The sequence below is a fragment of the Myotis brandtii genome, unplaced genomic scaffold (assembly GCF_000412655.1).
Source record: "Myotis brandtii unplaced genomic scaffold, ASM41265v1 scaffold314, whole genome shotgun sequence".
Lineage (NCBI taxonomy): Eukaryota > Metazoa > Chordata > Mammalia > Chiroptera > Vespertilionidae > Myotis > Myotis brandtii.
This window is the reverse complement of record NW_005362033.1, coordinates 1,617,909-1,629,135: the sequence shown is the minus strand read 5'-3', so window position 1 is coordinate 1,629,135 and position 11,227 is coordinate 1,617,909. Positions and strand designations below refer to the sequence as shown.

Here is an 11,227-nt window from a genome sequence, read left to right as displayed (position 1 = left end):
TGTGTGTGTGTGTGTGTGTGTGTGTGTGTGTATATTTTTTTTTATTTTTATTTTTTAAAGGTCCCTTTGGCCCTCTCCCGGTAGCTCAGTTGGTTAGAGCATCACCCTGACACGCCAAGGTTGTGGGTGTGATCCCTGGTCAGGGCACATACAAGTATCAACCAATGAGTGCCTAAGTGGAACAACAAATCAGTGTGTGTGTGTGTCTCCCCCTCCCTCCCTCTTTTAAATCAATAAATTAAAAATAAATAAATAAATAAACAAAAGATCCCTTTGGCCACAGCGTAAAGAATGGGTGGGTGGAGGGAGAGACCAGAAACCGGAGCCTGAGGTGTCCTGACCAGCTGGTGATGGGGCTCTGGCTGTGGCTCCGACTGAGCTGAGGGGGAAACTTAAAGACGCAATGTCAGAGCTGGAGTTGACAGCGTTAGTGAGCAAGCGGGTGTGAGGGACAGGGAGGTGGCCATTGTGGTTTCCATATGGTCCAGACTGTGCATGGAGCAGTAGTGCAGAGAGTAGGCAATCCGGGCAGAGGGAGGCCCACGGGGTGGGGGTGGGGCGAGGTCTGGACTAACCGAGTCACTGGAATGGCTTTCAGGTACTGATGCCACTCACGCGGAGCACATCGAGACGATCAAAGCCCGAATGTACGTGGGGCTCACCCCAGACAAGCGGTTTCTCCCTGGGCATCTGGGCATGGGACTTGTGGAAGGTAAGGGGAGGGGCTGCAGGGAGTTGGTTGGGGGGGGCTCTGTTGCTCAGATTCCAAGTTGTGCTGTCGGGGCCGCACAGAACACTGCTCTTCCCGCAGGTTATGACTCCATGGGCTATGAGATGTCCAAGCCGGACCTCCGTGCCGAGCTGGAAGCCGATTTGAAGCTGATCTGCGAGGGGAGGAAGGATAAATCTGTGGTTCTCAGGCAGCAGATCCAGAAATACAAGACAGTTTTCACCGAAGCAGTGGCTAAAGCTAAGAAGTGAGTGCACATGGCGGGTAAGGGGGTACATTTCCCTAAGAAGTGGGAATTCCTGGGGTGACTCAGCAAAACCAGGTGTTCCTCACACGCTGCCCGCCAGGCCAGTCCATGCTCACCAGCGGCCTTGCGGCCTGGCTCCCCCCCGTCATTTCCTCCTGAGCTCCAAGTGTTCCCTTCCGTGGAGCTTTGTCAATATCGAAACAAACAGAGAGACCTGGTCCAGCTATGCTGGGCTGTTGGCTAAATGCTGTTCTCTTGATTCAGTTGTTTTGAATTAGTAGCAGCACAATCATATGCCAGTAAACCAGGTGCTGGGGTAGGACCACTTGTTCTCAGGGTGTTGGGAGGGGCCATTCAGCAACAGCGCGTGTGTGTTAGAAAGGTGTCCTGCCCCAGCGTCGTGAATGCGTGAGCTGGTCGAGACCCAGAAGGACTTCAGGAGCCTGTGCCTGGGCCGGTGCGGTTTGTTTGATGTGCGGCCACTGACCGGCAGAGCTGCACCCTCCCGGGCGCTGTCCGTCACCCAGGCCGGCCAGGGCCACTGGGCCAGTGCAGTGCTGTGCCTGCCTCCCGCCTGTGCAGCGGCCTGGGGCTGACCAGCCAGCTGGTTCCAGGTCACACATGCTAAACGCACATAAGAATGTTGCCAATGCTTTGCTGTTTCTTCAGATTGGACGAAGCCTTGTCCCAATACTTTGGGGAAAGGGCAGAGGTGCCCCAGGAGGAAGCCATCTACCCGGCGGTGCCAGCTCCTGTCAGGAAGTGCCCGCAGTGCAACAAGGACATGGTCCTCAAGACCAAGAAGAGTGGCGGGTCAGTGCCCAGCTTGTGCCCCACCTTTGCTCGCCTCGCACCTGCCGGCTTGGCCAGGCAGCTTCTGCTCGCCCCGCCTTTTCTTTTTTCTTTAATCCTCACCCCAGGATATTTTTCCATTGACTTGTGGAGAGAGTGGAAGAGGGAGGGAAAGACAGAAATATCAGTGTGAGAGAAACACCGATTGGTTGCCTCCTGTACGAGCCCCGACCAGGGCCTGGGCCAGGGAGGAGCCTGCCACCGAGGTACATGCCCTTGCCTGGGAATCGAACCTGGGACCCTTTAGTCCACAGGCCGACCCTCTGTCCACTGAGCCAAACTGGACAGGGCTCCTTTGTGTCATTTTTTTGAGGCAGCCTGCTATTGCCAGTCCCCGGACCAGGAGTTGGAGATAGAATCCCACTTCTACCACATTCAAGTTTGTGCGCCAAAGCAGGTTACTTAACTCATCTCTCGTCCCTAGACTTCGGGCACCGAGGTCTGCCTCACAACGCCGTGGGAAGGGTGAGGATTCAGTGAGAAGTCAGGGTCTAGCCCTGAGCCTGATAGGCTAGATACTCAACAACACTGATTCCCTTCTCCTAGCTTTGGCTCCGAATTGGGTCTCAACATCTTAAATCCCTCGTTATTCCCAGTGCATTCATTCCGAGTGGGCAGTTTACTCCGAGGTTCAGGTTGCCCGGCCGGGCCTAGCTGTCCAAGCCAATACCTGGGCGCCAGGGAAAGGTCACGGCGGGAGTGGTGGGCGGTGGTGCAGCCATCGTGTATCCTGTGCCATCCCTGTGGCTGGCATGCTGGAAGGTGCTCGACAGACTCTATCTTATCCGACTCCATAACCACCCTACAGGGCAGCTGTTTTCTAAGGAGTGAGGCCGAGGCCGAGGGGTTGAGGGCTTGTCTATAGCAGGCAGCCCTAGGAGCAGGAAAAGCAGAATTTGAACCCGGTCTTCACAGCCCTTCTCCGTCCTGCCAGCCCCTCCGGCTGCAGCATCGTTCACCTCTGTGCTGCTCCGTGAGCAGGTGGCTTCCCTGACTCAGAAACTAGAGGTTTGTGGGCCCGACCAGCAGCCAGGGTCAGGCATGTGTTGCCCACAAACGTAGAAGCCAGTGCCCCTGCAGGCGTAGGCAGTGCCCCTGCGGCTGTAGGCAGTGCCTGGTGGCCCTGTGTCAGCGTTTAATACCTGCTGTCGGTGGTTTCTTCTGGGCCACAGTGTGCATGGATTAATAAGCTTCGGAACATAAGGGAAGGAATGCTTACTTTGGTGTAGCTCTGGGTGCTCCAAGTCCTTGAGTCACCCAGGTGGGTCTGGAGGATCTTGTGAGGTTTACCACTCCAGGGTTTACCTGATAATCTCCATTTCTGGGGTTTTTTGTTTGTTTTTCCTGGTCTGGTCATACCCAGGCATGCTCAGAGGACATTGTAGATAGTGTGTGTGGTGGCTAGTCCAGCCCTAGAATTTCAGGACTGGAAGGCATCGATAAATGTTGGCCAAAAAAGATGTGGAGCAGGTGTTAAGGGTAAAGACTCTCTCATCAGACTGGGGGGTCCTAGCCCTACCCCCCGGCTCCCCGCACAGGAAGAGGTGAGAGCCCGGGGCACTGAGCCAAGCCCTCGTACTTCCTGGTGCTGTGGTCTGAGTGTTGGCAGGGGGGTTGGTTGTTTTAAAGTAGAAAGCAGAGTCAGCTGTAGCAGTTTCTTTGTTATTATTTTGTTGTTGTTAATCCTCACCCAAGGATATTTTTCCCATTGATTTTTAGAGAGAATGAAGGGGCAGGGGAGAGAGAAAAAAACATCGATGTGAGAGAGATACATCAATTGGTTGCCTCCCACACGCACTCCAACCAGGGCCAGAGATCAAACCTGCAGCCCAGGTACATGCCCTTGACCTGGAATCGAACCCGAGACCCTTCCGTGCACCAGCACTCTCACCACGAGCACACCTGCAGGGCAGCAGTGCATTTCTTAGGGGGTGGGCAGTGCAGCAGGCCAGCATTCCCAACACAGAGGGCGCCTCACACCTCACCTGCCCTCTGTCTGGAGGCCGGCAGCCCCTCAGCTGTCAGATTCCTTTCTCCTGCAAACGCTGGACCAGAGTTCACTGCTCTGCATGTCTGTCTCCAACGCTGGGGCCCCTTAAGGGGGGACAACCGCTCTCAGGTCCTGTCGCCTTCGCCTGCTGTGGTCCTGCTCACAGTCCAGGGGCTTCCCTGTGCACAGACCTCTTCTCGGGACCTGGGTCCCTGGTGTCCATGTGGGGTGGGGACAAGGGTGTAAGACATGAGGGGCAGCAAGTGCACCTTACAGGGTGACACGGGTGTATGTTTTGATTCCAGTACTGACGGGCTCAGAACTATAATGTGGTGCATGGCACATCCCACTGCCCGCCTGGCACCTTGTAATGTGGAGAGAACTGAATTAAAGCTATTTTTTTAAATATATTTTTTAATTGATTTTAGAGAGAGAGGAAGGGAGGGGTAAAGAGAGAGAAATTTCGATGGGCTGCCTCCTGCACACCCCCAACTAGGAATTGATCCTGCAACCTGGGCATGTGCCCTGACTGGGAATTGAACCGGTGACCTTCCAGTGCACAATATAATGCCCAACCAACGAGCCACACCATTCAGGGCTTAAGCTATTTTATAACAACTCTGTCTCTTCACAGGCTTTCTGTTCATGTTGTAGAAGGCAGCTTGGCCAATCTATACTGGACTTTGAATAAACTCTAATATTCTGAAAAAAAAAGGAAGAAAAAAATTTTCTTACCAGATGGGTGACAGCCTGGGACTGGTTCCCCCAGTTCCCGTTTCTGCCTGACCCTGGTCCCTGTGCCCCCCAGGTTCTACCTCAGCTGCACGGGCTTCCCGGAATGTCGATCAGTTATGTGGCTCCCTGACTTTGTGCTGGAGGCGTGCAGGGATGAGAGTGTGTGTCCAGTGTGTCAGCCACACCCTGTTCACAGGTGAGCTAAGCGCCTGAGTCAGCATCAGAGGAGGTGGGGCACGTTCAGGGCCTTTCACTCCTAGGCCCTCGGAGGGCGTTCGCTGTGCTCGCGGCGCCAGGCCAGCAGGTCTCCATTGGGGTAGGTCCCGCTGATGCCCTTGTAGGTGTGGGGGCCAGGTTCCTGGGCCATCTCAAGAGGAAGAACCATGAAGGCCCCGTGGCCTGCTGCTAGATCGCCCGAGTATGCGTGCATTGCATATCGTTCCCACGCTCTTCCCCAAGGCCCAGAGTTCTCACTAGGGCTGGTCCTCGCACCTGGTCACACGACCCCTTACATTTGTAAAAATCATTGAGGGATCCAAAGAGCTTTTGTTGTGGGTATGTTTATCAATATTTACCAAATTAAAGTGTAGACATCTTCTAAAATTGAGCTTATTAATCTGTTTATAACATGCATTGCACACTAACATAAATAACATGTTTTTAAGCTAAAATGCCTATTTTCCAAAGCAAAAAAATAAGAATGCATGGTTTTCCATTTTTGCAAGTCTGATGTCTGGCTTAAAGGAGACAATTGGACTCTCATGCCTGCTCCCACAGTTGGTCTGCTGGGTTCATTGCATGTGTTGTAGCCTCTGAAAAACCCTACTGCACATACAGGGAAGAATAAGAGCACAGCAGACTTGGCATTGTTGCAAAATATTTTTGGCCTCACCTTGAAAGGGCCCAGGAAAATGCAGAGGCCGCTGGCGCACACTTGGAGGGCCGCTGGTGCGGGCTGGCCTTGCAGAGGCCTCTGTGTTGTGGTCCCACCTGCCTCCCCCTCTGCACTCGTGTGAAGACCGGAGGGGCTGGTGGTTGGCTGGTGCGTTATGAGGATGCCAGGGGGAGACCTCAGGCAGGCCCAGCCCTCGGGGACCAAGGAGAAGACGCTGCACCTGGTGTAAATGTGTTTCTTACCTTCTGGCCCCATTAGGTTGAAGCTAAAGTGTAAGCGTGGTAGCCTTCCCCCGACCATGCCTCTGGAGTTCGTTGGCTGCATCGGCGGATGTGATGAGACCCTGAGGGAGATCTTGAACCTGAGGTTTTCACAGGGCCCCCCCAGAGCTTGCCCGCCAGCCAGCCAGCCCTCTGGCTACCTGCAGGCTAGCCAGTCCCTGAACCGAATGGACAGCAGCCAGCACAGCCACCCCCTGCCCCCTGACACCAGGCAGCCCAGGCCCTTGAAGGCTCTGGCCCGGAATCTACCACCAGCCACTGCTGCTGGTGAAAACGACTCTGTGGTCTGCAACTGTGGCCAAGAGGCCGTGCTGCTCACCGTCCGGAAGGAGGGCCCCAACCAGGGCCGGCAGTTCTACAAGTGCCCTGCCGGCAGCTGCAGCTTCTTCCTGTGGGCCAGCGGCAGCCGCCCGGACCCTCCCTCTTCTGCACCGAGACCCCCCGGCGGCTCGCTGGGACGCCCCCCTGGCTCAGGGAACCGCCCCGGTGGGGTTGGTGGCCCTGGGGATGACTCTGGTGGTGGCACGTCCTGCCTCTGTAGTCAGGCCGCTGTCACACGGACGGTGCAGAAGGACGGGCCCAACAAGGGCCGCCAGTTCCACACGTGTGCCAAGCCGAGAGCGCAGCAGTGCGGCTTCTTTCAGTGGGTGGACGAGAACGTGGCGCCAGGGGCTTCTGGAGCCGTGCCCTGGCCAGGGGGGAGGTCCTGCTCAGAGACCTCAGCTGTGTGATGGGAGCAAGAGGTTGGCTTGCTCCTCATCTGCGTCCCAAACCAAAGGGTGCCTGCCAGGAGTCTAGTAGCGTGCTGTCTGCCGGCACCACGCTAAGTCACCTGTGTACGTCCGCATCCTCCACCTTCACCAGGTAAGCCTGCCCTCACAGTTACACACATGAAGTGACTTTGACCACAAACGAAGCAGCTTTGCTCAGGGTCACACAGCAACAGACTTGAAAGTAGGTCGGTCTAATCCCAACCCCATGTGCCTGTAGCCTTTGCAAACCCTGCAAAGTCATTACCCAAAAAATCACTCATTTATTCAGATGAAGAAACTAGCCCAAGGTTAGACACAGCTTGAGTGTGGCACCCAAATGGGTGTGTGAGACGGGAGCCTGGCCATGGGGCCCAGGAGCTGGTGCGTCTGAAGGCACTGAGAAGTGGCCTGCCCGCTCTCGTGCGCAGCAGAGCGTGTCTCTGAGAATGACAACAGGCCTAGTGGGAGCTTGTCACGCGCTGGTTCCACAGCCCAGCGGTCTGACCTGGAACACAGGACCTGGCTCAGCCTCGGTTTCCTCAATAAGATGGGCACCTGTCTGTCTCCATCAGAGCTCCTGAAGGAGTTTAATCTCGGGCTGTGGCTAACATGTCACCAGCTCTGCACCTACAGGAGGAACCCAGAGCAAGCAGGGCAAACTCCAGGGCTAACACAGGCCCATAAACAAGGTGTAAGTGTATGTGGCCGCAAAAAGAACAAAAGGTTCAATCCTCATAGAAATGTAGGTTTATTTAGAAAAGTCTAGTATAAAAAAAAGCACGAGAGCAATGATAAAATTCATGTTTTCTTCCTGGCACTTGGCATCTCTTCTCTGCTATCTTTCCTACTTCGGGGGAAATCTTGTTCACAGTGATCACTTTCAAAACTGACCCACGGTGAATGTCAGTAATTCTGGATCTGACAGGCGACTCGTTTCCTTTCATAATTGTAAATAACTGCTCACACCATTATATTGGCTGGGCCACAAAAATATTCGTTGTGGGCCACATGAGGCCCACGGGCCACGAGTTTGACATGCTTGACCCAGAAGGCTCAGTAAAAGTATGGGGCTGGGCCGGCTGGTGTGGCTCGGCAGTTGAATGTCGACCCATTAACCAAGAGGTCACCAATTTGGTTCCTGGTCCGGGCATATGCCCAGGTTGTGGACTTGATCCCCAGTGGGGGGCCTGCAGGAGGCAGCCAATCAATGATGTTCCTCTCTCACCATTGATGTTACTGTCTCTCTATCCCTCTCCCTTCCTCTCTCTAAAAATGAATAAAATGTTTTTAAGTGCAGGGCTGGCTGCCAGAGCCAGAGGGGCCTTGCTGTGACGGACTCGCGTTTGAGTGGAGGGTGGTTCAGACCTGCAGAGCCACTCCTCCAATTGACAGGAAGCAGGCCTGCCCTCCAGGCCCGCCGACCCCGCTACCTGGCTGAGCAGGCGGGCGGCACTAAGGCTGGGGAAGGACTGGCAGGATCCAGAGCGCGGGTTTCTTGGTGGAAGGTGGGGAACAGGTGGTTGGTCACAGGCCCTCTTGTCTTTGCTGCCTCGCTCCTGACCTCCGGCCAGCCTCTTGCTTGGGTTCCCACTTTGGTAAAAAGGGGCAGCGCTCTCGTTTCCAGCACCGCATGGGCCCGCCTTCAGGAGCTCAGGGCCTGGGCAGGGTGCTGTGTGCTGGTGCAGAGCAGGGGGCCTGGCCTGGGGGGCGGTGAGTATGGAAAGGAATCTGTATTTCCTTCCAAGTCAGTGTGACTTTCCCTGCTCCTCCCACAGGGGCTTCTGGAGCCGTGCCCTGGCCAGGAGGTGGCGGGAACACCCGCGGGCCCCAGTCCACGAGCAAGAGAGCGCGGGCCAGCTCCTCAGACCCGGGGTCCACGGCCAAGAAACCGCGGAAATGCAGCCTTTGCCACCAGCCTGGACACACCCGCCCCTTCTGTCCTCAGGGCAGAGGAGGGTGACAGGGCGCTGCTTCTACTCATCCCTTGTCTCCAGGAGGAGCTGTCTTCCTAGGACCAAGCGGCCCTTCACCCCTGGGAGTGTGGGGAGGGGCTGCGTCTGGCCGGCCTGTGTTAAGGAGTCCAGGTCAGACTGCTCCTCAAGAAGGCCACCCTGTGCCTGGGCTCCGAGTGACCACGCCACTGCTGAGGCGCAGGAGCTGCTGGGATCCCCTCAGAGGCCCTGTTCGCGCTGCGGCAGCAGCTGTGGCCTCCGGGGCAGGAGGGACTTCTCCACGGACATCCTGAGAAGGAGGCGTAATGCAGCCAAGTGGCTCTTGCTCTAAAATTGTGTCTACAGAAGACTTACTCCCCTTTATCTAGAAGCCTGTGGCCAGGACACACCTGTTCATGTGCCTTAATAAAGAGTTTCACCCCTTCACTCCGGTGGGTCAGGTGCGGAGTCTGGGGAACGGTGGCAGGAGCAGTGGGTGTAGATACCAGCCAGTGCCCAGGGGACTCTTGCCAGCCTCTGGCCCTCATGGTCTCCCTCCAGCCGATGCCCTTTCCCCCTGTCCACATGGTAAGCGGAAGCCCAACTTCTCGCAGCTTGTCCTGCAGAGAAGGTAGCGGGTGCACGATTCAGAATCTGTCTCCCACACCTCCAAAGGCTGCCACCTTCCTTACTGCCGCTTGTGAACAGCACTCAACATACTGGCTTTGTTGTGAGGGTTAGAAGGTAAGCAGAGTGGGTGTGGGCTGCCCAGTCACGTCACTAGTGCTGAACAAATGAACACTCCTTAGGTCTTGGGACGCCTGGCCCTGCGCGGGCTGGGTGGCAGGTGGACAACGTTTGGAATTGCTCCTGGAGCACCTCATCAGTGGTATGGGTCATGGCCCTGCATCTGTGAGGTTTTGGGCTCCCCCAGCCCCAGAAACCACCAGTCCATATTCTGCCTCTGGTTCTACCTATTCTGAACATTTCATATAAATGGAATCATACGTGCCAGCCAGTGTGTCCCAGTGGTTGTGTTGACCCATGAACCAGAAGGTCACCAGTTTGATTTCTAGTCAGGGCACATGCCTGGGTTGCAGGCTTGATCCCCAGTGTGGGACGTGCAGGAGGCAGCCCATCAGTGATTCTCATGTTTCTATTTCTCCCTCTTCCTTCCTCTCTTAAAATAAACTAAATGGAGTCATACAGAATGTGACCTTCTGTGCCTTGTAAGGTTCATCTACATATAAGCATGTTGGTCCTTCATTCCTTTTTTTATGACTGAACTAGGGGCCCAGTGCACCTTGAAAGGAACTGCGGTGGGCACAGGGGCAGGTCTCGACTCATCCTCCCTGGTCGCCCAACCCCTGTTCCCTCTCTGCCAGCAGCCCTGCTCCCACCACCGCTCCCACTGCTCCCACGCACTGATGGGGCCGGCGCCAGCAGCAGGTGCAAGCGGGGCGGCGTCTTCAGCGGGTGCAAGCAGCCACTGCTCCCCAGTCGCCCCTCAGGAGCAGGTGGAGGAGGAGAAGCCCTCAGGGCCAATCGGGGCCGGCAGCTGCCATTCACACCACTGATGGCACTGAGCGATCGGGACCAGCGCCAGGCGCCAGCAGTGGGTGCAAGCGGCAGCTCAGCGCCGGCTGTGGGTGCAAGCAGGGGCAGTGGGTACAAAGGGGAGGAGCAGGGGGAGGTGGAGAAGCCCTGAGGGGCGATTGAGGCCGGCAGCAGCCGCTCACACCCACTGACAGTACCGAGCGATCGGGGCGTCGCTGGGCACGGGCAGCGGGTGTGAGCCCGGGCGGGACCGCAGCACATAGGAGCAAAGAATTTTCAGTAACCACCAGAGGTTTGCCCCCATGACAGTGACTGGCGCCCCTGCTCATCTGCTCCACCATCCCACTGCAGCCAATGCCCTCCATGTTCCGTGCACGCCCCCTGGTGGTCAGCGCACATCATAGCAACCGGTTCAGTTGTTCCGCCTATCAGTCTATTTGCATGTTAGGGTTTTATATATATAGACTAGTGGCCCAGTGCACAAAAATTTGTGCACTCGGTGGTGGGGGTGTCCCTCAGCCCAGCCTGCACCCTCTCCAATCTGGGACCCCTGGAAGGAAGTCCTACTGCCGGTTTACAGGGATCAGGCCTAAACTGGCAGCCGGACATCCCTCTCACGATCTGGGACTGCTGGCTCCTAACCACTCACCTGCCTGCCTGCCTGATTGCCCCTAACCACTCTGCCTGCCAGCCTGCTTGCCCCCAACTTCCCCCCTGCTGGCCTGCTCACTCCAAATGGCTCCATCTTCTATTCATTTGTGTCCTTTCCATCCCTAAGTTAATGCCGTGTCCTTAATATGTGGTTATGAGAGTCTCTGTGACTGAGCTGGGAAACCTTTCACGTTTCTCTTTCCTTTCATCTCAGGATAACTGAGCTCTGCGGTTTGTGTGGGACCAAAGGCCCTGGGAATACAATGCTGAGCCCTCTGAACTCATTTTATTCTTTACTGTATTATTTGATTCCTGGGGCTGAATTAAACATGAAAACAGAAGAAAATATACCCTTAGATATAGAATCTGAGTCATTACCCGGAGATTTCTGTGGGAGTTAACACTGAGGCATGAGACACATGTGTTTATTGGTCAGTTTCCTCAACTATGGAATGAAGGTTGATCCTGCCCCTCGGATCCTTTGGAAGTTGGATATGATGCATCCAGAGGGATTAACTGGCAGCTCTGAGAATAAGATCAGAAGTCAACAGACACTTGTTTTCTTTATCCAGATGGAGTTAGAAAAACACAACTCCTTTTATCATA

At 55.5% G+C, this 11,227-nt stretch overlaps 1 protein-coding gene across 2 annotated transcripts in view; it reads left to right on the top strand.

Annotated features, from left to right (window-relative positions):
* TOP3A (topoisomerase (DNA) III alpha) overlaps positions 1-8,860 on the top strand; it is a 39,556-nt gene extending 30,696 nt beyond the window's left edge. Inside the window, exons 14-19 of one of the 2 annotated variants that reach the window (XM_005870162.2) lie at positions 599-712; positions 812-977; positions 1,647-1,790; positions 4,628-4,750; positions 5,708-6,399; positions 8,258-8,860. In XM_005870162.2, the coding sequence (XP_005870224.1) occupies positions 599-712; positions 812-977; positions 1,647-1,790; positions 4,628-4,750; positions 5,708-6,399; positions 8,258-8,442 (1,424 nt within the window). In that variant the 3' untranslated portion in view covers positions 8,443-8,860. Of the gene's footprint in view, positions 1-598; positions 713-811; positions 978-1,646; positions 1,791-4,627; positions 4,751-5,707; positions 6,419-8,257 lie in introns of both variants that reach the window. The other variant, XM_014542852.1, reaches the window with a different exon arrangement.
* The last annotated feature ends 2,367 nt before the right edge of the window (positions 8,861-11,227 follow it).